General features: G+C 40.4%; 1 protein-coding gene across 3 annotated transcripts in view; it reads right to left on the reverse strand.

The window, feature by feature from the left end:
- Positions 1-26,267, reverse strand: part of FXR1 (FMR1 autosomal homolog 1) — a 37,166-nt gene extending 10,899 nt beyond the window's left edge. For all 3 annotated transcript variants that reach the window (XM_074912667.1, XM_074912669.1, XM_074912666.1), the window contains exons 1-9: positions 26,179-26,267; positions 16,248-16,300; positions 12,290-12,383; positions 11,004-11,075; positions 8,669-8,817; positions 8,145-8,238; positions 7,138-7,254; positions 6,868-7,038; positions 1,801-1,879 (exon numbers count right to left, since the gene is read on the reverse strand). In XM_074912667.1, the coding sequence (XP_074768768.1) occupies positions 1,801-1,879; positions 6,868-7,038; positions 7,138-7,254; positions 8,145-8,238; positions 8,669-8,817; positions 11,004-11,075; positions 12,290-12,383; positions 16,248-16,300; positions 26,179-26,229 (880 nt within the window). In that variant the 5' untranslated portion in view covers positions 26,230-26,267. The remainder of the gene's footprint in view (positions 1-1,800; positions 1,880-6,867; positions 7,039-7,137; positions 7,255-8,144; positions 8,239-8,668; positions 8,818-11,003; positions 11,076-12,289; positions 12,384-16,247; positions 16,301-26,178) is intronic.
- Between the last annotated feature and the right edge of the window lie 1,139 nt (positions 26,268-27,406).

Genomic DNA, 27,406 nt, shown 5'->3' on the forward strand with positions numbered 1-27,406 from the left:
AAAAACATTAATGTTTAAATTATGAGTGAAGGAAGGTAGAACCTCTGCAAAAACAGTGTAACAGCCAAAAGTGTGTGACAGAATACTCTGTAAGGAACATTCTTTACAGCAGATGTCAACATTATATAAAGTGCAAGAAGCATTAAAAATTGTTTCCTTCCCTCAACAATTCAAATAGCTCAGCAGGTTTTTATTTATCTTGTTGTCTTAAAAAGACATGTTAGAGCTAATCATTCTGTATGCCTACAATTTCATTTTGCACAGTGATCCTGTTACTACTACTGAAAAACCACACTCACTATAGTGTTAAACATTTTTCTATGGATAATGGTTAGCCAGTATTTGGCAAGAAGTCCTCAGTCTCAAGAAGCTTCAGTAGCTGAAACTGGCAATTCAGTAGATGGCACTCTTCGTTCTTGGTACAGAAATAAATGCCTTGGGGATAGTGCGGTATCTTCAATCTGAGTCATTAACAATCACAACACTTCTTTTAACTTGGGCGTCTTCAGAAAGTGTAGCTAAATATATGTCTGCTTGCATATATTTCCATGGGTGATTTGGGCAAGATGTCTGCCTTTGCCATAAATTGGTACTGTAATTGTGTAAAGGTAGCATTTTCAGTTAAACACATTACTACAACCAGTGCCACGATTCTTATATCAGTATGTTCACATTAGTGAATGCTATCTAAAACCCTCAAAAACTCAATTTGCATTAATATTAGATTTAGCAAAGTTCAACTAGCTTTGCTGAATAAGATTACAGAAAAAAATGCGTTCAGGTATAAACAAACAACTAATTTGAATCATCAGATTGCATCAAATACGTAATTTGCAGCGGTCCTATAAAAAACCCCCAAACACTACACCTTAACTTGCTCAAATCATAAAACCTTGAAAATCTTTTAAGTTCTTAGGAGTTTGCACATGAATTATTTAAATTATGTTATCCGTAACATGCAAGCTCTAAGCCCAAAGCCATAGGAGGTTCAACTACATCTTTTAACTTCTCCTTTGGATAATCCAAACCGCTACTGAATGAGGTAGAACAACTGCACTCTGGATACTCCCTTCACGCCTGCGCTGCCTGCGGGCTGGTAAGGTAGAGCAGGAAGCTGCCAGACTCACGAGCACAAGCAGCAGGACATGAGGGGTTGAACGAGGGACTGGACTAGGGAAAGATGTGTTTTTCTCTTGAAAGGCAATGAGATTAACCGCACCTTTAGGTATCTTATGATACAGCAGCTACCATAATGTGCATTTAGAAGTTTTGGGAAGCTATACCTTCATAAAGCTGAAACAGGGAAAAATGCCCATTTCTAGCCTGAGGACAAGACTGACAAGCACTGCTGGTTTAGAGCAGCTGAACACCATCCAGCCACCATCTCTAACAAACCTGAGCCCAGGAGGCAGCACTAACATGAGAATTGTCTTGTGTCATTCTTGCAACTCAAGTGTAGTACTTCCATATTAAATTCTGGAATTTAGTTTAAGCATTTCTAAGCAGTCAGTTTAGCAAATAATTGTTGTACTAGAATCTGAACTTCAAATATTACCATTGAATTAGATAGTACAAGTCCATAATCAAACCATTTTAGGTCTTAAAATCCTGACAAAGTATTGTTCAACAATATGTACGTAATTTCTTATTAATTCCATGGTACATATAGTTTAAAAAGATTAATCACTTTCTATTTAAATGGAGAAATCAAGTAACATACTGGCATCTAAATCTTCTTTGCACAGTCATTGATGATTAGGCTCCCTTTCCCCAAGTTTAAGTTTTAGCAGTATTACATACCAACAAGATTTCTGGGAACTTGAATAAAATCCTCCACAAATTCCAAGTAACTTCTAGCCTTTTTTACCGCATCAGCAGTCTGGAAATGAATTTTTTTAAAAAATGTAATGTAAATGTCGTATGTTAAAAATAAAACCATGTAGCAACAGCTGCAAGTCTTCCAAACATCAAACTTACTTCCAAAGAAAGCAACAGAGACAAGATTAATCTAGTTTTGAATTGAGTAAAATGCCCAGAGACAAAATTCAGTAGCAAAGCAAAGCATCAGTAATGAATAAACCAACTTTTCCCATGTTATTTCAAGACACTTCAAAATATTATCTGCAGCTTATCATGAGCAAACCCCAGACGTAAAATATCTTACGGATATATCTTGCAGCAGTTTCTGGGAGACATTAATTGGGAAAAAACAGCTAATTATGCTAATTTTCTCCAAAATCAAGACAAGATCTTCAAGTCTAGAGACCATTTATAAAAAATTCAATCCAATTATCACAAAGATTCCATACTAACTCAAAATAAATTTTTAAGAGGTCCTACCAGCATTCATAGAAACTTAATCTTACAAGAATACTACATCGACTGAAACCGGATCACATACCTCATTTCACCTGTTTTCTCAGTGAATGATTAGATGGGCAAGCCATAAAACTATAGTTTACCCTCTGCATGTTCCTTTAACTGGAAGCATCCATCTTTTCTCAGCAGAAACTGTGCTACCATTGATACCGTCAGCAATATAAATTTGATTTTGCAATTTTTAACGTCATTAACATGTAACACACCATTACATTTCCCAGAGGACCATGTGTGGAAAAATGGGGAAGGAGAAAATGAATTTTAGACTCGTTTGTCTCTTGACAGTATCTAAAGATTATGTCACCTGATAAAGATAAGACATTTCCAAGGTTGAAGGACAACCTCTCCACAGAACTTTACAGGCTCACTGTAAGCAGTGACTGGCTTTACAGCCTTTTCCATAAGAAAGGTGCACTGGATTTTCAGAACAGCCTAAATAAGAACCTTTTTTGTAACAGATAGATCCATTTTGCATGCAAGTCTTAATACCAAGTACTGTTTGCAAACAGACGTTAATCCTCAGTGCATAAATGCTGCCAAGAGTGACGTAACTCCTCCAGGTGTGTGCTCACTCAGAAGGCTTGCCCACCCTATGACCCACTTCAGGAAAGAGACTTGCTGCAGAAAGGCTGGGAGGCTCTGTTCAGCACACAGTGCTCCACAGGAAAATCCAGCAGCAGTCACGCAAAGGGAGGATTTCAGAGCAACAGCGCTGCAGGAAGGTATAGGAGTGTGCACACAGGGCACACCAAGCCTATTTAGAACTGGCTACAGGTAGGAAGTTCTCTTGTTTTCTCTGCAGAAATTATTCTGTTCCTCTCCTGTCTTATGCTTGACAGGAAACTAAGCCTGAATACCTAGCACCTTCAGACAAACTCTCTCCTGTAACAGCAGGCAAATGACACTAGTGAAACCTGAACTCTACAGTGATCACTAAAATGGTGTACTGCACTAATGAATCTGCCCGAATCATACCACCTCTATGTCACAAGAATGCAGATTTCTGGCCATAGTTCATCCACAGCATTTTCCAACACAGGACTGTGTCATTGGTTAGTGGGGAGAACTCCTATAAATGCTCTCTTACAGCTTTATTATTAAATGACAGAAATTAACCCACAGCTAATTGAGGCTATACAGATGCTGAAAGAAGAAACAAAGCTTCAAATTAGCAACAGTAAAAGTGTCGAATTAAGGAATAAGTATCAGCATCTAGTCAGTAACAACAGCTTTTGTACAGTTTTCATTTTATACTAGTATCTGTGCCCTTTCATCTGTCATTTTTTAGGCAACACATGGATAAGAGTACCACCAGCTCCTGCATCTTTCAATCAAATTGGGAAGTACTAGAAGAACAAAAAAAGTTGTAAATCTTTACTTCTGGCAGAGGTCAAAATGATAGCAAGAGAAACATGGGTGAATTGGCTTTCACGATAACGAAACAAGCCATCAAGCATGGAACACAGATGAACAGGGAGTTGTAGGGAGCAGAGACTATGCTGCATATTCAAAGCAAGTGCTAAAATGATACAAACTTCAACACACTTTAGCAGTTGTTCACCTTCACTGAACTCTACCAACAGGACACAACTGAAGAGTTCACCACGTCCTGCCTTGGAAGTCTGTTTATCAGTTCTCTCCCAAATAAAGATGAAAGAACAGTGACTGCTTTCACAGAATCAGTCAGGATGAGAAAATGAACAACTGCCAGTAACTGCAGATCTCCAGTGCACCCATATGCATTTCTACACTTTGCCACAAGGACTTGGAATTTTTACGTAAGTACAACCTGAATGACCCATTCACACCACAACAGATAGCATATAGAGCTATGAGATAGCATATAAAGCTGCTTTGGACAATGTATACTCAGTTTCTCACAGTCAGTAATTCAGAAAAGGAAAAGAAATATAATTTCTCTCTCTAAAAATTAGTGTGCACACAGATTAAAGACCTCAAAGTATTCCAATTACTAGTAACTACCTTTTTAACTGAATTACAGTCTGTACGTCCAACCATGCTCTGATTATTTCACATACAATCAAGGCATGTCCACATTCCTAGAGGAGTCTTTAATAGAAAAATTAAATGCAGAGTGTTTCTCTAAACTCAGCATTATACCTACCATTTTTACAGCAGGAGAATTCTACGTGAGTGTAAAACAAGAACCGTATGGCTGCAGATCTGAGGGGAAATGTTTTATAAGAGTTACTAATGTAGAACCTAGTGGCTACACGCTGGTGGAGAGCAATCCCATTAGAAATGGAGGATCTGTCATGGGAGTCTCACAGCAGCCTCAGAAAAAATTTTTAAAGTCTCTCCAAAGTCCTCATAGCTCTTTCAGACCTTCCCGAATGGAAAAAAACCCAAAACTACCTCTGGGAGTCAGCTGAAAAGCCTTACCCCCATGCAGATAAAGCCCCCAAGTCATGGCAGGGAACAATGTTTTTTCTGTTGTGATACAACAGAAGAAAATAAAATGTGTATTACTCTCCTAGTTCATATGGAAGTGAAATAGCAGAAGCTCCAAATGGAAAAAAAGTTTTCTTGTTTTCTCCAAAGGGAAAACAAGAAGTAACAGCCGCCTGAAAAAATCTGGGATAGGACCTTGCTATCCTTCTATCGAAAGGAACAGTTATCATACAGTTAAGTATCTTTAGAAAATGGTATAAGAGGGAAGCTCAAGTGTTGAAAGCTGCACAAGAATTGAATGCAATTCAATTTGGCCAGTAACAAAAATCTAAAAGAAGCTCTTCTGTTTCTGATAAGGCCTCCTGGTGAAGCACAAGGTTGCAAAAGTAGGGATAGTTAGTCACTGTCCAGGCTCTGACCTTCACAGCACTGTGGTCTGCACAAGTACCACAAGCAGCAGTTCAGGCAGAAGGGGAGGGGTCTTGGAATCAAAGCAGTCCTGACCAGACAAAAAAAGAGCACTAACAGCATCCCATACAGTTTAGCTTCCTTCTAATACAGCTTTCCAATATTCTTTAAAATCTATCTTCCTGTTCCTTCCCTCAAAGATTCTGGCCCTGAACAACAATGAACTTTTGCCTGCATGCAAAATATTAGCTATGGGAGAACCTCTGACCCTCACTACAGGGTCAAGGACACTGGATCACTACTCCCACACATCCCTCAGCTTAAAATTGTCTGCTCATGTATTCAGCCATTAGGGCCTGGCTGCTTGCCAACTTCAGCTGAAAAGAGGTAAAAAGAGTAGACAAGTACACCCAGATGCTGAAGCCCTAGTACCTGGAATGTTTAGGTTGCCTGGCTTTTTTAGAAGCAGCTATCACTTCTAGGAAGGACAAAGCTGGATGTCTCTAAAGGCATTTTTATTTAGGGGGCATCTGGTATTTATAATCGTTGCCATGCACTACTGTAAGAGGCTGGTGACAGTCACAACCTTTCCACAAGTTTCAGCATCACATCATTCATGTTAAGGAGCTCAGAACTGGAGTACACTAGACATTTTACTGCATTTAAACTTGTCTGATTCATCTTAATTAACTTTGAGATGTGATTTGCTGGTAGTACGAGGTCAAAGAAGGATCTGTTGCCACCCTGATACCCTGAAAGTGTTTCAGGTTTCCAGAGAAAGGACACAAAACTGCAGAGATACTGAAGAGTACAAAAGTTTGGCCTTCTCTCAGCAATACCAATTTCATCTGACCCTTGGATCACAACCAGGTTCTACTCCTGACATGCATGGAGCATAATTCAAGACCACAGATTCATGAAACAGTAAACAATGACGGATTTCTGAGAATGTTAACACCAGCAATTCAGGTGTTAGTGCCACCTGTAGAGTTGGTAACATGGGATAGAAACCCTCAAGACATGTTCTGAGTGGCCCTGGTGACAGAGGCAACTTTATCACTACTCTTCTGCCTTCTGAATGGATCAGTGCTTTGGTCCAAAGACCAGATATATTTCAAGGCACGTCTGAGAGTTAAAGCAGATCAGGTAAGAGTCACACAAATGGAATTAACTCAAAGCAAACCAGTATTATTTTGCCAAAGCCAGCATTAAATTGCCAAAATAGAAGTGTTGGAAGCAGCAGATAGTCTTTAACACATTTGGCTAGGTCAGAAGAGCAGACACCACACACAGGAACTAGAAAGCGACAAGGGGGAGAACCAACAAGAAGAGCATATACAGTCTGAAGGGAAAAAAAAAATAAAAATCTGTGATCAAGTACAATAGCAAATGATACTCCTCTAAGACTGACAGAGATGTACTGTGCAGTTATAAAATTTGTGCATCAGGACATGGACTGATTAGGACAGAATATATCTTACAGAGGTCACCATCGCAATGAACCTATTTCAACCACACGTAGTACAAGCCGTAGTATGAACATGTGTACAGTCACTCGGACAACTACTCAGCGATTTCCAGTTCTTAGTTCTAGGTACAGCTCTCACCATTCTAAAAGCAGATATCAAGTGAAATGCTCATTAGACTCATACAAAGCTTCCCCCTTACCTCTCCATAGATTCTGAAAGTACCAGTATCCTCCTCCAGTTCAATGGCAGTAACTCCTGGGACCTTTCTGGCTTGCTGTATGTTACTGCCATGTGTTCCTATAGCAAGTCCCATTAAATCTTCTCTGACTACAAATTCCTCATGAAATGCTGCAGCAAGCTGTTTTGTGCACTGAAAGGAAAACAAAGTAAGGCTCATCCACATGCACATAATGTAATGTACAGTTACATGCTCAGTTTGAAGCAACAAGAATTACAAGCTCTGGCTTACTTCTAAGTGTTTTGTAGCTTCCTCATTTCTTGACATAAGCATAAGTTTGGTACGAATGCTGCGCAGATGCATGTCACTCAGTATATTCACTCTCTTCACTGTTGCTTCGCTGGCAGACTACAAAAGAGAAGGAACGTGAAGTTTCATTTTTTAAGCAAATCCACACTTAAAGGATAAGCCAGGAACCTATTTAAATTAAATCATAATCTAAATTTCCAGAACTTATATGGACATTATTCTTCCTCAAAACAAATCAGAAATTCAGCACCACCTCTGCAAACCAACAATTTTCTGTTCTCATAGCATATTTTACACTAAAGATTTTGCTGCTGGATATACAACAGTAATTCTTTCCCCTTGATACTCCCCAGACAAACAAATTAAATATCATTCTACCATATATATACTTTCATTCACTGTCTGAATGGCAGAGCTGGGAAATAAGCAAGGAAATACAATTCCAGAAAGCACGGTTCACATGGATAATGCTAAGTAAGCGGAATTATAAGGAGAAACTAAGGCTGGGAAAACTCTTATGGAAGAAGAGAAAACCATGACAGAAGAATTTAAGTGAACCATTCCTTCACAGCTCTGCTGAACCAATGCAGTTCTTCATGTGGAAACCCAGCAGTAGGTCAAAGTGCAAAATCTAACACAGGGGGAAATCTACATCTCCAGAGCAGAGTAAGCTAGAGTTAGCTTTGAGCCACCTGCACGTTATCAGTGAAACAAGCACTCAGTTGTGGACGACAAAAATCATAAAAACAATGAGACTGGAAGCTGCTCCTAAATTTAGGCTGTATGCAGTGCAGCACTCGGTAGTCCCTCCAAAAGGCCTATTCACGAAGATTAAATCTAAACACATCTCCTTATATATTAAATCTCTCACAATTTACATAGCTTGACAAGTTAAACCGTTTTCCATACAAATATCCAGCTGGCTATATACCTCCCATAAATAATATACTGAAAATTCATGCAACATTTACATAGAAATAATTACTTACCAGTATTATTAGCTGAGCAGTTTCAGCATGATAAAAAATTCGACATGCTCCCACAGCTTTCTTGAAATCTTTATGTGCATTTTCATTAGCACACCTAAGGAGACAAAATGATTGTTATTTCAACAAGCTGCATCAAAACAGAACATGTAATATCATGATCAGAACCAAGAATGTTTCAGAGTAGTTTACAGAAAAGACTGCTCAGAAACTGGAAAATTCCCCGTCTCCTTCATACGGTTCCAGAGCTTATTTCTCTGTGGCCTGGATGCCATCACGGTTATTTGGCAGATCTCAGTATCAGAGGGTGCATCACTTCTCCAAGCCTGAAGCATTGACCTGAAGCTCCCTTTTGTCCCCAAACTAAAAGCTCAGCAGGGATCCCAGACAAGTTTCTAAACCAGCTACTGCAGCCATAGCCACCTTTAAGGTTCTTCATGGACCTGTCTCCAAAACATAAGCCAAGTGGGGTTTTTCCCGCCCTCAAATACAGTAAATGCCTTATTAAAGCGTGCAGAGCTACTCACGCATCTCTCAGATCTTCAGGAACATCCACTGTGCACTTGAAAAAGGTGTTCTTTTTGACAGTTTTATTTTGATTCACAGGTCGGAGTCGTTCGTAAGTGACAATTTCATTGTAAGTGGCATCACAAGCAGCATATTCAATGACATAAAACTATGGAAGAATTTTTTTTTTAAATGGTAACTTCAGTAAGGAACAACAAAGACATTATCAGCATCACCAAGAACGTACAAAATGTGAATGTATTGACTAAAATATGTATCTGTTTTGATGAGGTGTTACAATTCTACACAAATGAGCCTAGATGTATTTCCACACCCATGTGGTACCTCAGTGAAGTCAGAGCACCATATCAGCATAATTTCAGTCCCCTATAAAAGCATCTTTAACTGGTTTTTCTCATGTCTGTCCCTCTTCAAATACCTACTTTAGCGCAGTTCACATTCCAAAATTCAAGATACTTACTGGAGTTCTAATTCTAAAAAATACCTAATAGAGAGGCAAAGAACTCATTCTGCACAGAAATATGTGCTCTGCAACAGTTTTAAAAGAAAAAAAGGCAAATCCACTGGTTCAATGGGCAAGCTACCTGCAAATCATGGAAGATCAAAAGGAAAATAAAAATTCAGCCTTTTTGATACACACCATTCCAAATTTAGGAAGGCAAGAGAACTAAGAAGATTTAACAGCTACCAATAATCCACTCCTACACTTCAACCCAACACGTGCCTGGCTTTGTGTTAGGGATGCAGCTTCCTCCTATCCTCCCTTCCACCTGCACGCAATTTAGGAATGCAGCAGTGCTTTCTCACAGTACTTTCTCCTCTTCCTCCCTCAAATCTGTTTTTGTCAATACACACAATTTACTGAAGCATCAGGAAAAAGTAAATCACTAAGGTCATGACACTATTTTCCAATTTCCAGTTTTGAGTTTAGCTTAGGTATCATCCGAATCACGTAAAACTGCTTTGAAACATCACAAAACAAGTTAAAATAATGAAAAATCAATACTAAACAGACAACTAAATTTAATAGAACTACCTCCATATGGTTTAATGAAAAAATAACTCCTATAATTAAAGATCATTCTGGTTATCAGAACAACCACAAAGATAACTATCATTAGACACAGGTGGTTTGTGAATTTCATGTTTGAGGAAAAAAATCTGAATATGGAACCCATGTTAAAGATTGCACAAAGAAGGAAAAATTGAACTGTGAGGTTTTCTGGGGAGGGCAATTCCATTAACTAATAGATTTGACAATGCTGTATAAAGGTACCACCTGAGGATGAAAAATCATTTTTATTCTGTCAAAAACACTAGAAAATTAAGAATTGGTTAAAACTGCTTTTAAATTCAGAATTCTTCTTTACTACCTTTTTTAAACAAGCAGCACAGCAAGGAACTGACACTAAATTCCAAATTTCTATGACATAAGAGAAGCAGAGAAGCCCCAAATCACAATCTCTATAATTTACATCAGTTTGTCTCCTTCTCTTGTTTTCTTCACAAGTCGTTCATCCACACGGATCAAGACTCAGAATCTTCCTTTGATAACTGTTTACCACCACCTTACCCTCACAGAGCTCAATGGCAGTCACTATTTGTTTACAGTTTTTAAACAATATCAGAAATTGGACATTTTTTTTCCTCAACCCTGTTTCCTTTGGTTTTAGGAATCTAACACAGTAAGAAGCATCAAAACACAGGACCCTTCCTGCTATGAAGTTAAACTCTCTTGCTATCATTTCACAAAATAAAGCTTTAATGAGACTGTAACAGACACTGCCATAGTTCTACACACTTCGGTGTCTGAATCTACAAGTTGTTTTGCATGTGCAACTCTAAGAGTCCGTGGTGAAATACAAACCTGACATATGTAAAAGTAAACCAACCAGTGCCTCTGCACTACACTGAGCAGAAATGCATACACAAAAAAGAACCCACAGCACCACACATCAGTAGCTACAGCATGCTTAATTTATGAAGTTTAAACACTGACTTTAACCACAGGCAAAGCATATTGCTTCACTTAATTTTTAGCACCAAGTTCAGTTCACAAAGTAGGTTTGTTAGAAGTCCTGTTCTTACACGTGCATACAACCCTCCAAGCAACTGAACGACTAATAATAGTAGCGACTTGCTCAGCTATAAACACACAACCCTCACTTGTCTAACACAGCATGGGTCATTCCAAAGTGATCTCAAGTTAGAATTGTTTTGTCATGTTTTTGTATTGGTAGTACTTTTTTCATAGTCTTTCCATCACAAAGATCTTTCATATTTACTGTATTTAATGTTAACAGCACGAAATCAGAAGGTTTTAAATTAATTTACCTCTCCTTTCATCATTCGAACTTTTGCCAGCCACCAGCCACAAGGTTCCTGGTCATTTGCTCTAGAATAAACCTGAAAGTGGAAGTAGTAAGAAACACTGAAAGCACATACAGACATAATTCACTTGCCTGCACATATAATGTAGAAAGAACATCCCAACTTCTCTGGTTTTCATTAAAAAGGAATAGCATGCTACACAGAAGTAGTTTTTGTATAAATTACCCAGGCACATGCTTCTTGCACAATTTTTTATTATTTTGCACTACAAGGATTGTGAACGATTTCCTTTGCATATGTTACTGACAATTCAAAAGTAATTTTTAAGGATAAAAACTCAGCTCAACACTTACACTGGGGCAATTCCTCATGAAATTGAAACACTCTGAACTGAAAGTTCACAAATAAAAGTAACTCCTTAGTTAAGATTTTTGTTTTGTCCTTGGCTTACTTGCTATACCTAGGACTACTGAAATGAACCAAGTCATCATTTGACAACACATTCAAGAAATACTACCAAGTTAATGGAAGATCAGATAGAGAACAGATGACTTATGAAACTTTCATTTTCCTCATCTTCTGTAAGTTTCAGTTACTGCTTATTACACTTCTGACAGGCCAAAGTCATTTGCACGCAGACTAAACAAAAAATGTTGCAATAGTGAGGTAGAAAGCAATCCTTTACATTTAACTTCTAACGAAGTCAACAAATAGCATGTATTTCAAACAACAGAAAAACCCAGCACCTATACTACATTATTTCTTAGATTTCTAACCCGAAACTATAAAGGTATCCTAAAGAAATTCATTACTTTGATTTTACGGACAAGTAAAATGCAGAAGTTAAACTAATTACTAAAGATACTACAATGAGCTGGGAACAGAACATGCACCTTTGAATTTCCTGGTTTAATACATCGTTAATGATTAACACCGCTTCTCTGTAATTCACACAATTTCCTACCAGATAGTCCCAGGTATTTTATCTGTTGTTATTGGAAGAGCTTTATTACGTCTTCACATCAGAACATTTCCAACAGTTACATTCCAGATCAAAAATTAATATTAACCAGTTCTAATTCTGAAATGTTCTCAGCTATTCTAAGTTTTAGATTTTGAGACTGTTTTCACAGAACTACCAATGGAAAACTGAAATGTCACTGTTTCACGGAAAGCACTCAATCCATCACTAGAGACATCTTCACTTTGGCAACGTACTTAAAATCATCATCACCACCCTGAATGGACAATCAGTTATGGATCAGGATAGGTCATGAGAATAAACTCACCTCCACTTCATCTCCTTCACCGATTTCTTTCTTGATATCAGGGGGGGGTGGTAATCTGACTTCATTAAAGGGTACTTGGCGCTCTGGTTGCCAACTGAAAGTTGAAAACATTACACATCATTTCTAGAATTTTCATGTCGTTTTCTTAGTTTTATTTTTAAAAACCTTGAGTTTTAATTAAATCCACTCCATATAATCAAGTCTGTTTCTTCACTGCTAGAAAGCAAACCTTACAAGCAAAGGAACAAAATAATCCTGTCAAGACAAAAATAGCATCTGGGAAGATATAAATCTGACTCTGATCGTTAACAAAACTTTACACTTTTATCTACAAACTTGCTAACACTCCCCATTAAGTGTCTGGCAAACAGTTTCAGTTCAAACCATACCTTTATATCTGTTTATCAATACCAATTATTATTAGGCATATAAAATTAAATTTTTACCTTCTTATACAGAAAGGCTATTCATTTTACCACAGCAGGCTCTACAAAGCATTTTACTTGTAGAAGTGTATATTTTAGACACATTTTATAAAGACTACTGGAGCAATTCACATCCTCTGTGTTCTCCTGAAATTCCTTTTCCTTCTACTGTGCAATGTCATGGAATACCATCAGTTGTTCCTCACTCTTTTAGTCAGAAACTCAACTGACAACTCTGCCCAGGCTGAAATAAAACCAGGGGAAAATATCCCCCCCCCTTATTAACTTAGAATATCTGAGGGACAGTATCTGTCAAAGCATTCCACTGTTTATGCCCATCTTAAAGTTCACATCAGATACAAACTGGTTCTGGATCCTGTTTGTAACAGATCACTGCAAGTAAGTACTTATAATACACGAAAACAGAGCAGCCTAAGTTAGTGGAACAAGTCTCAGCCTTAAGAACAATGGCACTTCTGCAATTTTCTACAAGATGGATACATTTATATGTTTTCTTCAAAAAGACAGCTTATGCTCAAGTACCTCACTTAATAAAGATGTGAGGTATCCACAGTTTTGCTCTAACCATTATTATACACTCCATTTTTCTTTTTAGTAGAACTTTGAAAAACAAGAAAAACCCCATGAAGATTACGGAAAGCTTCTGTTGAAGTTGGAAGGCATTTTGGCCATAAAATGCTATTTAAATATCATTCTAATTCTGAGAAACGGGGCTGGCAAAAATCACTTGTAAATCAATTGCCCTTGTTGCAACTATAATGGTCACTTAACTCAGGCTTTGGGTTTTTCCTTCCCCTCCCTGCCTCTGTGAAGTTATTACTCTAACAGATGCAAAGGCTTGAGGACAAAATGCATTCCCCAAATTATAGGAAATATAAAACTTCTGTCTAGAAACAGTGTGAGCATAATAATCATAACTGAACAACAGAATCAAAAATGTTGCAAACAAATGAGCTGCTTAAAGTTCTCTTGAGAATTTCAACCATGTCCTGGAGTTATGGAAATCTAGCAAATGAAAGCTTACAGAAAGTTAGAAATTGCCCACAATGAGATGCTAGGATTGAAGAGACATTGTACCTTCAATAAAATCCACTCGAAGTTGCAGTAGGCTAATTTTGGTTCCATCTCTAATCATGTAAAGGAGCTCCATCCAGTAGAAGCGGATGGACCAATAATGACTTGCACCTATCAGCTGCAAGATGTTTTGGTATTTTTTAATAAAACAGTGGAAAAGTGCACACAAGGCTCAGTTCTCAGAATACAAGTCAAAGTTTTGATGGCAGAAAGTCCAAAACTGAAGCATCTCACTGGTGAAATGCAAAACAAGATGTTAAGAAATGGCTTGTGACGGGCTACAAATTACCTACTAAGAGGATCTGACAGAACGGGTGCCTAATAGTCAGCACGATTATCCCAAATATCTGGCACAAATTACAAAAGAGAGAGGTGCTTGCTTCTTACAACGGGGAAGTCTTTCTTTCAATATGACTGCTTCAAACTCCAACGGGCCTATCTATATGAAATCGCAACTCAAGATCCAATTTTCTGCCTCATACGGTAATAAACCACTTCCAGTTCCTGAAGCTTCTGTGTCCATTCTCCATGTCCTTACCTCCAAAACCTGTCTCTTAAAAGAATCAAGGATATCTGCCCAGAGATTAATTATTGCTATGGCCACAAAATCATCATTAGCTGTCTGTGCTAGTCCACCAACTTTGGGAACCTTACTATAGTTGTACATAGACTGGTTAACAATAGCAGAAAATGCAAACTGACAATTCAGACTGCTTTTAGTGGAGTAGATGTGTTTACTTTGGTAGTGCTGATCACTATCACAACACAATGATGCATTCAGGACAGGACACTTGCCAACTTTGGTTCTACTAAAGCCCTTATGAATTTAACTCAGTAAAAAGGGTAACAGTGTATCAAATCTACATCACAGATTAATTTGACTAGAACTGTATCCACACTTCCTGATATGACCTATTTTTGGTCAACAAAACACTCGACATATGTTGTAGCCCATCCTTTTTGGAACATGGCTGCTGCTGCCAGACTTTCTGTAAAGCACACGGATGAAAGGGATACTAAACACGAGAAATGTGTTTGCCAACAACTAAAACCCCTGCTGTGAACCACAGGCACTTCCTTTGGCTTACTTGGTTTCTCACGTGGAAGTATATCCTTTGAAGGCAAAGAGCCTCCTACCTTAAAGAAAAGTTATATACATGTTAAATATGAAACCGAGTATTTGTCACATCTCCTCAGTCCACGGATAGGATGAAGGACCCAGTTTGTTTTTTCTGTTTGGTGGCTTTTGGCATGGGGGCATGAAAACCTAGAAGGCAGTACCAACTTCCATAACCACCTCAGTAAGTATTAGTACAAATTATGGTTGCCACCTCACCTTCTAAGTATTTTTCATAAAAGAAGGGCTAGAAAACACAGGTTCGAAAGAAACAAAGACTGGACTTTGAGGGATAAACCCCAGGATTGCTTCTTTTCCCCCCTAGAATTTTATACACATGTATATAAGTATACACTGTACCTGTACACACATATATATACACACCCACCCTAGGATTATACATTCACAATTATAAAATACTGTTTATGAACACACACTTGCATGCTGCCTAGTATTGTTTTTATTACCCAGCAACCTCTCTTGAAGAAAGGCTCAAAGACTCATCTACAGGTTTGTGCTGGCAGATTTTAGTAACAATATTCACATCAAATGCTGACACATTTTAAGGATCTCCACCTAGCAACTGGAAGAGAAACAGGAAAGAGGATGTAGCTCCCAGAATAACTTAATTAGTCCTGAAATTTCTCAGGTAATCTACAATGTTATCAGTCTGAATGTTGAACAACAGGTATTCATCTGTACTTTACCATCCCATGGATTATCTTTGACTTGCCACTACAAGTCCCTAGCACTGCTGTGTTTATATAGCAAAAGAAGAGGGCCTCATGGATAATTCTTTCTCCAGATTTGCAGCCTTTTCCACAAAAAAAAAAAGAAAAAGTTGGGTCTTTAGACTGGATATCTATGCATATTTGTTTTCTTAATAGTTAAAATGAAAGAAGTATCCTGACAGTGGTTGGTTTATCTGTTCCTCTCTGAGAACACTAATCAGCATTCCTCAGATTGGACATGCAGAGAATTGTTTATTTAATAGAAGTACTTTGGTATTTTCCACCTTTTTCTGCTTTAGTGTAAAAGTATCATGCCTCTGTCACTAATTATTTTAACTAAATTTGGCTGTCACATCTAGAGGCATCATTAAATACCAAAAAATGTAAAGGACTGTAACTTGTGAGCTGAATCTGATAGAGCAGTTCACAGAGACTGTGAACAGAATAGTGAGCCTGTACTTCTAGAACTATACATTTCTAACAAAATCTACTTCATGCTAATGTCAAAACAAACAAAACACACCACCAAAAGCACAAACCTGAAATAACAACCTAATACTCAAATGACTTTTTTAAAAAATAAAACTTACTTGTTTTCAAATACAACTGTGAGCGAGTCCTCATGAACATCTTTGATAAATCCCTAAAACAAAAATATTGTTATTGTAAGAATGCATGTGAAACCAAAACAAGGCAGCAATTTCAATACAACCTGAAACTATGCCAAACAGCAGACCACCCCTAATACTATGGTTCCAACTTTGTAAAGTGTCAAGACACGATCCCACTGTTCACATGAGGTTGCCGATACCCTTAGTTGGCTCTCCCAAGAAATACAGTGCACAAGGATTGTTTCAAATGACTGCTCAGATCAGCACATTTACAACTGAAAGATCACTATCAGAGTTTATTATTTTATCTACAGGTGTGCTCAACTGTTTTACAGGCATAAAATGAGAAGACAATTAGTACAACTCAGAGTACAATGTCCGATAGCTGTGCACAGCACTATTTGCTTTACAGATGTTCTCAACACAAAACTGAATCCCCCACAACCATCCTTCAGAATGGTTTGACAGAAAGTTTGGATTAAATTTGGCAATACAGGCTGCCATAGAGCTAGCTACAATACCATCTTTCAAGTACCAAATTGAGGACCGTATGGAGCCAGATACCTGTAGCACCTCACAGGAAAACAAAGGGAATACAGTATTTCACATTTTTCTGTGTCACATTATTGTCAGGAACAATTGAGGGGGTAATCCCACTTCCCTTTCTTTCTTTTGAAAAACAAATGGCTTTTTTAACATCAAAAACCTGTATCTATCACATTGTTCTTTGTCTTCAGCTGTACTCAAGGATCCGTGCAGTAACTAAGTTCCTATATCTCTCAGTTAAGGAAGGAATGTTGTAAAAAAAAAAAAAACCCACCAAAAAATAAACAGACAAAGGGACAAGAAAAATCTTTCAAACTACTCCTGCTTTTGCTGTAGCTGCTCTTTGCCCAAGCAGAGGTCAAGGAAGAACCTGCAGTTTTAAAGGAGTAAGAGAGTTTCATAGTTATGTTAAGAGAAGTACCACGAAATTTGCTGAATGGATTATATTCACTTAAGAAACTGCCAGCTGAGGAGGACAAAGAACATGTCAACTGTGCGATGAGCAAGTAGTCCACAGAGGTATTATGTGTCAGGTTAGGGAAAGGTGCATTTTGACACAGGAGATCCCTCAATGTAACGATGGTCAGGAAAGGAGCCCCTACTGACAGCTGGTTGCAAAGGGCCTATGTGAACAAATCTCCTTTTACCTGAGCTTGTACTCAGGCAATGCTGTAAAGGCATTTGCTCAAAATCTGCTTTTCTGCTCCCTGAGCTTCACCCCAAACCATCTGCCAATAACACAGAAGACTAGTTCTAACAGAAAGCTTACTGGGAACCCTGAACAAAGCAGGTCATCCGGAATCACAAAAATCGCCTCATTGAACCACCTGGTGTGTTCCTAATAAAATAAACCCTTTCAAAGGCCATCCTGCCACTGCAAGGGAAAGAAGACAAATCTCTTTGAGAGGTAAGCAACTGAAACTGTTGGCAATAAAATACACCCATAACTAAGGGCCTTCAGTTTCAAGGAAGTTTCTGTACAGGTGAACTGGACAACAACAGTGAAGTTATTTACGTCTGTTTAAAGATGCAAAGAGCATACAAACTGCCTGAAGTGTGTTTTAGATAACACAGGTAAAGCAGAACTTCTATTAAATTTACACTACCACTGTCCCCTGTAAACATGCCCCAACATGAGGATGAAGTAACATGACATAAAGTGCAGGAAATAAAAGAGTTGTTCTACTACAGCTCATTCAAACTCTATTGAGGGCAGAAGCAGCCCAGTCACAGCACTGCACACCAAGTTCGCACAGTCCAAACATTCTGCTGAACAGCAACTTATCAACAGAAAGCAGTATTTACAGAAAGACATTCAACTCCCTGCTACGGGCAGCCATTTATCTGCATTCCAAGAGTCTATGATTCAGTATTAGTCTTTGCCTCCTTATGCTGCTTTATTTCATAGCTGAACCTTACCTCTTATTTATATTATTACATGCTCTCAAACTAGTCAGCATGGAGGGAAGGGGGAAATAGGTATTTCATTTCTAAGGTCAGCCTGTAGCAGCTAAAAATTTATTCTGCAGATCTGAATTCAATCATCCTTCCCCTGTTAAAAAACAGAACTTCAGAATCCAGGGAGATTCAAAAATTAGGCACCATGGAACACCTGAAAAATATTTAGAACATAATGCTCTGCAGAGTTTAGAAAATCCTGAATCCACTGACTAGCTGCAGGTTTCATTAAGTGGAAAAAAGGAATCCCACCTGCACTGACTTCCCAGGTTTTCAGACAATTAGTCCATTACTAGGTAAAGTCTGCCTTTCTGTATTAGCAGTACAAACAGGTTTAATATTCACAACTTATTTTCAAGCTAATGTCCTGCTAAAGAATGGGAAAGCTGAAGTGGAACAATAATGCAGAGATATGACTAGCAGCAGACTAACAGCTGACACTGCACAGAGGTCAGCTGCATAAACAGAAACACTGAACACTTCTTAATAAAATCGAAGGTACAAATTCCAGCAAAGAGACTGTACATTTTACAACACCTTGTGGGCTTCAGGAACTCCTCCACACAAGAAAGTCTTTCAGTTCAAAGTGCCTGCACTGCTCTTCCTGTAGAAGAATATAATGCAGACTCATGGCTAGAAGACATGTGTGCAGTAACTTGCTTGAAACTACCTGAAGAGCATTTTCAGTTGGCATTCTCAAACTTTTTCACTTCACAGTATTTACACACTCAAAATCAAATATAACATTTATCAGTTATGCACTTCAGGTCACAAATAGAGTATGTAAAATATTAAATAAAATTATGTAACTAAATAATTACATTGTTGAGAGGCCTGAAAAAAGTCTGATCGGAGTCTAATTGTACAAACACAAGACTAATAGTGAAGGAATAACATAGAAGTCAAAAATCCTCAGTATAATTCTTCCTACTATTATAAATTTCTCTACAGCTGTGGGCAAGAAATAGCATTTACAGTAACTGAAGCACAGCAGTCTAGGAGGTATTACAGACTGTATGGTCCATTTGTAATACAATTAGAAATAACCAGAATTCAGTACAGGTTTTAAATACGTTTTATATGATATTACTCCATTATTGCCAAGAAACATGCCAAAAGTATCCTCAAAACATTCAAAAGCAAAAATTCCTTAATGCTATTTTCCTGCCTACAACCCTGACCTTTACTATAAGCATTATCAGCTGTCACATCTCCAAGATAAAACAAATAGATTTCATGCATATCAGAATGATTTAGTTTAATTTTTAAAGTATTCCAATAGCCTAGAGATTTTTTTTTAAAAGGTTTTACAAAAAGCCTGTGACATTAAGATACTTTAAATGTAAAAAAAGCTGCTTTGTATTGCAAAGTGAAATTAAATCCTATAAATTCACAAGGATTTCTTCAGAAAGGGTGTGATGAACATAAAACAGGAAAGAAAATATCCTGGTTTTCAAGTAGGAGTTTTGAAGGAGTTCTTTATTGGTGAGGTAACCTATAAAAATAGATTTGTACTCTAAGCTTGTACTAGTCATGTCTGATACTGTATCAAAAACATTTTCTATGAAATTGAGTAATGATGCCTCATCTTAACTTCTGCTCAAATGAACAAGGTACTCCATTATTGAAATTTAATTCAGCAGTGTTGCCCGAGATAGATAATACCAATATCCAAGTATGAAATGTTCTATGTTCCCTACACATCACTCCATGTATTCTCATTCCAGACAGAGGTGATGAGGCAAAGCTAACAAGAGACCACCAAAGACATCATCAATAAAAGCACTGGCATCAAAACCACAATGATGAACTGTATTAGCAGCAAGTCAGCTTACACATAGTTGTGTGTGTTTTATACCACATACAGTACTGTGGAGGCCAGGAAGGGAAGAAAAACTGATGTGACTTCATCTTGCCAGACCTCTGATCTGGACTGTCCAGATATTAGTGTCAGTCATTCAGTTTACGCTGTGAGCTGGATCTCTGGAAGCCCATGTATGCCCTGCTTGCTGCGGCCCAGCCCACGAGCAGACAGGAGACCGTACTGTACTACGGGCTATTAATGTCACGCTGCCTCCCCGGGCACCTCGGTTCAGACCTGTCTCTGCCACTCACTTGGCAGAAGCCAGGCTCCCAACACTGGCACCTGTAAAACGAGGGGTAATATTGCTAGGACTCCTGCCTAGGTTTGGGATCAAGAGATCCAGCAAATCTTACACAGGGCCATACCGTGTTAAGGGTGAATAAAAGGACAGGAAACTGAACGGGTCATTTGCCACCAAAATCACTTCATCTCCTAAGACACACACACACACTCTTTCCCTTTTACCTGGGTTTTGCTCATGGATTTAAGATTAAGAACTGCTGATAACATAAACGGATCAGGACTTACTCAAGCGCCCTTACAGTGAACTGTCTGTCTCTGTATATATATACACACACACTTTTTTTAAAAATCCAGTTCCAGGCAAAGTCATAAAATCTATGTAACAGGCAGATGCAATCCAAGTTCCCCCTTCATCCTGCTTTCTTATCTGACCCCCAAGTAGGATGGTCCAATCTAAAAATGAGGTGCTGTTAGTTTAGCTGCAAATGTTCTTTCCAGGGATAGCCACTGTGTTGGCTTTTGAGTCACACATACCTGCACACTAAAAAGTATATGAAGATCACCTTACCCACTGCTGAGCAAATTTCAAATAGTAAACGCTATGGCATCTGGTACCATGGACTGTTTCTGAATCAGTGACATAAAGGTCAAGAAGCCTATATCCAATTACCAATCCTTTCACTCCTTTCAGAAGCAAGAACCATCTTTAACTAACATTCATACACAACTGTTTCATGTAACAAATTTGTGAAATAATTATTACTAATGGCAGTATTTCATGCTGACCCCCCCAGGGGAAAAACAAAGAAACAAACAAAACAAAAAACAAAGCAAAGGCAGAAAACTTGTAAATAAACAAATCATGGAACAAAAAAAGACTGAACTTGGTAAGTATTATTTTCATTAGAAGTGATTAGCTGCACCTGCTTATACCAGGATTGATAAAACAAAGCAGATCTAGCTTGCTGCAAAACACAAACATCACAAGCAGACATCAGGTAAGAAAAAGATCCTGAGCTACTGTATCAGTTCTAGCAACCAGAGTTTAATCTATTCCGTGACAGCTTATTTTCATTCACAATCATAATTACCACATGTAAATTCAAGGGTCCTCATAACAGTTATGCAAGAGTTTCAGCACTGAATCCCCTGGTTTAGGCTTATTCACCACTCTAAATGATTCACACAACTTATACTGCTTCTTCACAGGCATATTCCCAAAGGACAAAACTTCTGAAAGACCCCCTCAGCTGATTAGGTACACCAACAATCAATGATCACTGCCAGCCGCATCTCCCTTTCAGCTGCCTGAAAGGGTCAAGCAAATGGCTCATCAACAGCACTAACGACTACAGGTATTGCACCAGTCTACACAACTTTCAAGAGATCAGTAACAGCTTTAAAATGTCTGAAATATGTAGACCATTATAAGGCAGTTGAGATCTTTACAGAAAAGTCATTCCAGTTACCATGTTTCCTGGTGTAGTAGTTGGGCATGGACAGCTGAGTAAGCTACACTCTCAACGAGAGTTTCCTATTTTAATAACCAAACAAAAACCATTCAGAAGAACTCGAGTTGTTTTCAAAGCCACTAATTTAAAAAAAGAAAAATTAAAAAGCCATTATACTTTATTGATGCATAAACTTTTTCTCACACAGAATTGCTCACCATGCTTTGACACTGTACATGCAGTCAAATGCTGTGTACTTCTCTTTCATCATTTTTTCCCTTAGTAATATTTTGGCTAATCTCTGCCTTGAGGCCTATGCCAAACTCCTGCTACCAGCGCTTCAGTCAGTCCTGTTAGGAGAAAACTGCACCTCTTGGAAGAGGAACAGACCAAGAATGAAGCACTTTAGAACCTGTAAATTAAAGGTTGAGTTTCATTCTAACTCACATTTTTATCTATTTTATGCCCTTGCATAATCTACACAACTACTCTAGAAAAGAGCACAAGGGTATGCAACAGAGTCAGTTTTTCAGCACATGTAAGTCCCTACAATAAGAACGCAACAGATCTTTCAGAGTTATTCAGACTCCACTGAAAGATTCAGGTGGAGGAAGTTAGCTGGTGTTAAATTCATGTACCTTGGCCTAATTTTACCGTAAGGCCCAACCTATTATCACATGAACTGACATCTGAACTCATAAATAATGTGCAGAATCAGGGCTCTAATTTGCATACAAGTGAGCATACAAAGGCTGACGAGATACCGAATAAAGCAGCAGCTTTCATCTTGTTCTTGACAAGAACTGCACAAGCACCCTTCACAACTGGCAGGACCAGAGGCAATGGGCACAAACTGAAACACAGGAGTTACTGTATGAACGTCAGCAAACACTTTTTATTTTTTTATGGTTCTTTTACTGTGAGAGTGACTGAGCACAGTCACAGGTTGTCCAGCGAGGTTGTGGAGTCTCCATCCTGAGAGATATGCAAGTCATCTGGACATGGTCCTGGGCAGGTGGCTCTAGGTGGCCCTGCTTGAGCTGGGGTGTGGACCAGATGACCTCCCACAGTCTCTGCCAGTCTCAACCATCTGTGACTCTGCAAATTACTTAAATGATCTTAATGACACAGAATCATCAACCTGAACACACTGCAGTCAGGCCAAGATGAGGCTGGGGGTATTCAACTTTCACTCTCTCCAAACCACTTAAGAGGCCAAAGAAATCCAGGTATTTTTGCCCAAATCACATTAAAAAAGTCTAATATCTCAAAAGTTAACCAGCAATCTATCAGTTGCCTAAAAACCATCAACTGTTCTGCTCTCAGGAGGTCCTCATCACAGCTCTAATATATGAAAACCTTTAGCCAGTAAGGTTCATCAACCCTGTCTGTTCTCCTCCCTGTTTCACAACACAAACCCCGCCTTTTTTCAGAAGACCATGAACCACTTTGAGCCCTATCAGTGCCATCTGTTCTCTAAAGACAATGGGCGCTTAATATTATGATATATGCAAAATCTTCTGAGCCGCAGGGAGAGGCTAAACACTGGCTCTGCTGTATAGTGGTTGAGAACCTGGGATAAAATACAAGGTAAATGTTCTGTTCTCCAGATTGTATTACTTATATCAAGCAAAAGGGAAAAAAAAAAAGCATAAATTTGAGATTTATAAATAAAAGGTTAAATTTAGATAGTAATTTTTTTTTTTTTTGTCCAGAACAGAGCATTAAAAAGTTATCTTGGGGCTATCTACCATAATCACAGTTACTGTCCACTGATTTACGCAACACGAAAAACATTGACTTTTCATGTATTTTAATAAAGAACATAATTTTCCTTACCAATTTATAGCAACCATAGTGTATCTGTATAAATACACATGCAATGAATTTCCACATAAATTGAATTTTACTAAAATTAAGAACAATTATTAGAGGAACAAAAGAACCTAGGAAGAATATACCTCATTATACACCTCTAAAATTTACCATGGTCATCTCTGGTAACTACTGAAGACCCCACTGTGACTCCAACAGATTTAATCACCACATTTGGTCTACTACAGCTAAACTGCAGATCATATTAACAATTTATTTTAAAATTTCTGTCATGTAACTGTTTACATTATTATTTTGTTTATCTCTTCGCATAGCAGGATCATTCTCATCTCATTTACTGGGAGGTATGCTGTGCTAATGAATCTGAATTCAGGCTGTTCTGAGGGCAAACCTCAAATTTCATCCCATCATATAAATTCTGCTTTTCTCTTCAGAAATTTTACCACCTTCTATACAGTGACATGGAGCTTAGACAAGATGAGCCTATTCTCATTATCTTACAAACGCTATTATCAGTGCTATCAGCATCCAAAATAGGATACTTCCTAAATGAGTGACACACCTCCCTCCTGTGCTTCAGAAACTTTAAACAGAAAGTTATTAGTCGTGTTATTTAGTTCCAAAATGCACACGTAACTCCTGCCTACCTCAACAGTAAGACACACAAAATGGAGTCACTGACACACACATTTCAAAGCATTTAGCTCACAAGAATTATCTTCTGAAATTGTGTTTCAGTTTGGTTTATTTGGGTTTTTTTGGGAGGGTTCTGTGGGGTTTTTTCCCCCTCCACATTAACACTGGATGATTCTGAATTGAGGCTTTGGTTGTTATAGGTCCAATCACTTCTCACCTGACTTCATCCACCATGAAGATGCCATCACTGGACATAATCCCCATTTCATTGATCTGAAAGCCATCAACTCCATTTTGAAGTCAAACTTTTGCTTTTGTTAGACACCGTTCACAGGGCTAAAACACATGATGGTGCTAATCCAAGCCTGACAATTCTCACTGACTTAGGAGGAGACGTCATCATTGCAGATTTTAAATCAGGCTTATTGTAATAAATTCTGTGCACACAGATCCCTTCAGTCCAAGAATTCAGTACACTTCCTAATACTCCCATTAGTTCCACGTTCCTCTTAAGCAGAGGAAACAACTAATCCATGGTTTATAAAGTTGTCCAAGATCACAAGGTAGAAAATGGAAATCTAAGAGTGTCTCCAAATTCTGGTCTTCCTAATGTGTGGAGGGGGGAAAAATCAATTCTGTTTAGGAGCATCCTGTTCTTAATGCAAACGATTTTGATGGAGGTTTCTGGGTAGTATTTCAAGTCCACCCCCAAATGTGTCTGATTTACAAAATGTTATTATCTATTGGTTTTGGTAAAAATTTAACACACACTTAGCAAGGGGATATATCTTACCCCATTACGTTCTTTCCTCATAAGAGTATCTCCTATTTGTCTCTTAATAGACAGGCAGTTGAAAAAACTAACTCCTGAAGTCAGCTGGTTATAATCCTTTAAACACCAACTGCCTTTACATACTGTACAATTACCACAACTTCCAAGCCAAATCCACAGCTGCGCACAGGAAATTCAGAAAAAAAAAAAAAAGGACACACACCCCCCACCACCACCCTCCCTCCCCCCAGTGTAATATCGCCTGTGCAATACCACACCGTGTATGCGGTTAGGCACAATAGCTCAAGAGAGTCCTGAGATTAAATACTCCCAGAACATAGCTACACTGCGTGCTCACAATACTGGCTGGAATCAGCCCTCCTGGAAAGGAAGACAGAAGGCTCTTGCCATAAAAAGAGCTGGGATTCTTAAACATCTGAAGCCAGGCTTAGTGGAAAATGACTGACGGGCAACAGCTGAGAGTATTTTGCATTGATCCTGTAACATCCTGACATTCCAGGGAGGGTGATGGTGAAGAAAGATTTCTGATGACATAAATAAACTCGAAATCTTTACAGCATTATTAAAAATATTTTAAAACCATTATTTTCGGCTCAGTTCACCCCATCCCGCCCAAAGCCCCTACTGCTTCCAAAAATACCCCCCACCCCCACGCCCACCCACCCTTTCCAAAACGACGCCCGAGCGAGTCCCGGTGCTGAGCATCTGCTGCCCCCGGCCCTGCCCGCGCCCCCCCTTCCCGACACACTGACCTCCCTCGAGAGGAGCCCTCATCCGCCCGCCTCGCCACCACCTTCCCCAGCCACCGCCGCCCCGCTCCATCCCCGCCGCCCCCCCGGCGCCCCCCCGCGCCCCCCTCCCCGCCGCCGCCCGCTCCCCCCCCCGCGCCCACCACACCCAGACACCTTCCCCCCACGCCCTTCCCCCCTCACCTTCCCCCCCTCCGCGGCCCGGCGCAGGGGCTCCCCCCGCGGCCGCCGGCGCCCCCCCGCCTCCGGCCGAGCTCGGAAACCGCCGGGCGGCCGCCCCCCGCGCTGCCCGCGCCGCGCCGGCCCCGCCGCCACACCCTCGCCGCGCCGGTACCTTGTAGAAGGCCCCGTTCGAGCCGCGCACTTCCACCGTCAGCTCCTCCATGTTGAGAGCGCAAAGGACGCCGGGACGTGCTTCTAGAAACTGTCACCACGGGGGGGAGCGCTGCCGGGCTCCCCTCCCCCTCCGCCCGCCCCCCGCCGGGTGGGGGCCGCTCCGCCGCCGCCCCGCCCCTCCGCTGCCCCCCCCCCCGCCGCCGCCGCGGCCGTGGCGGGGGAGCTCCCGGCCGGCGGAGCGGGGCGTTCCCTGCGGGAAGGGCTCTGCCGGGCGCTGGCTGCCCCCCCCGCCCCGCCCCGTCGCGGCCCGCGGGAGCGGCCGGTTGCCGCGGGCGCCCCGCCGCTGGCCGACACGGCCACCCCGGGGGGGGCTCTGCGGCGCCCGCCCTGAGGCGCGGGTGGCCCGGCGGGCTCTCCCCTGGCCCCGCGGGAGCGGCCGCCGTGTGGCGGTGGAGGACGTGGCGGCGCCGGCGCGGCAGGCCGCGGTCGGCGCTGCAGGGAAAATGCGGCGCTTGGTTTGTGTGTTTTGAAACGAATTCCGAAGGCCGGGCCTCAGGGGACACCTTCCGCGCCCCAGCCGCCTCGGGCGGCCAGGCTCCTCGCCCGGTGCAGCCAAGATGGTGCCCGTCACCCGCCCCTCGCGCCCTGCTTCCACGGTCGCTGTGCCGGGCCGGCTTTGTCCCTGCCGGTGCTCCGGCCCGGCCCTGGGGGCGGGGAGCGCCCCCCGCCTTCCGCACTCGGTCCCGCAGCGAGCGGCCCCCCCCCGCCCCTGCCGGGCCCGGCCCCCGGGGGCCGCCCGCCGGCTGACGTGCTGCGGGGAATCGCCCGGCTGCAGGCTGGCTCCTTTCTTCCGCCGTGTGCTGGTGCAGAGAAAAGGAATAGAAATCATAAAATGACTTTGCTAGTCGATGACCCTCACAACACAATCGGACCCGAATTCTGCTATGAGCTCAATGCTCACATAAGCTTAGTCATGCCGAGCTTGATGAAAGGCCTGTATCTCTGCCAAATGCATATATTTTTTGCAATAGCTTTAAATATCAATGACAGTGCTTTCAAATGGCCTTTCTGCTAATCTTTCCTGTTAGATGTCAGCCCCAAATGAACTGGAGTACATGATGGTATTTTACCCCTCAGATGTTTTCATTTTTAGATTCTCTATGTTAATCTCCCACTGTAGCTTTTTTGCCAGTTCTAACCACGTCTGTCAGAAGGGTGAGGATTTC

Source organism: Athene noctua, chromosome 8 (assembly GCF_965140245.1).
Source record: "Athene noctua chromosome 8, bAthNoc1.hap1.1, whole genome shotgun sequence".
Classification (NCBI taxonomy): Eukaryota; Metazoa; Chordata; class Aves; order Strigiformes; family Strigidae; genus Athene; species Athene noctua.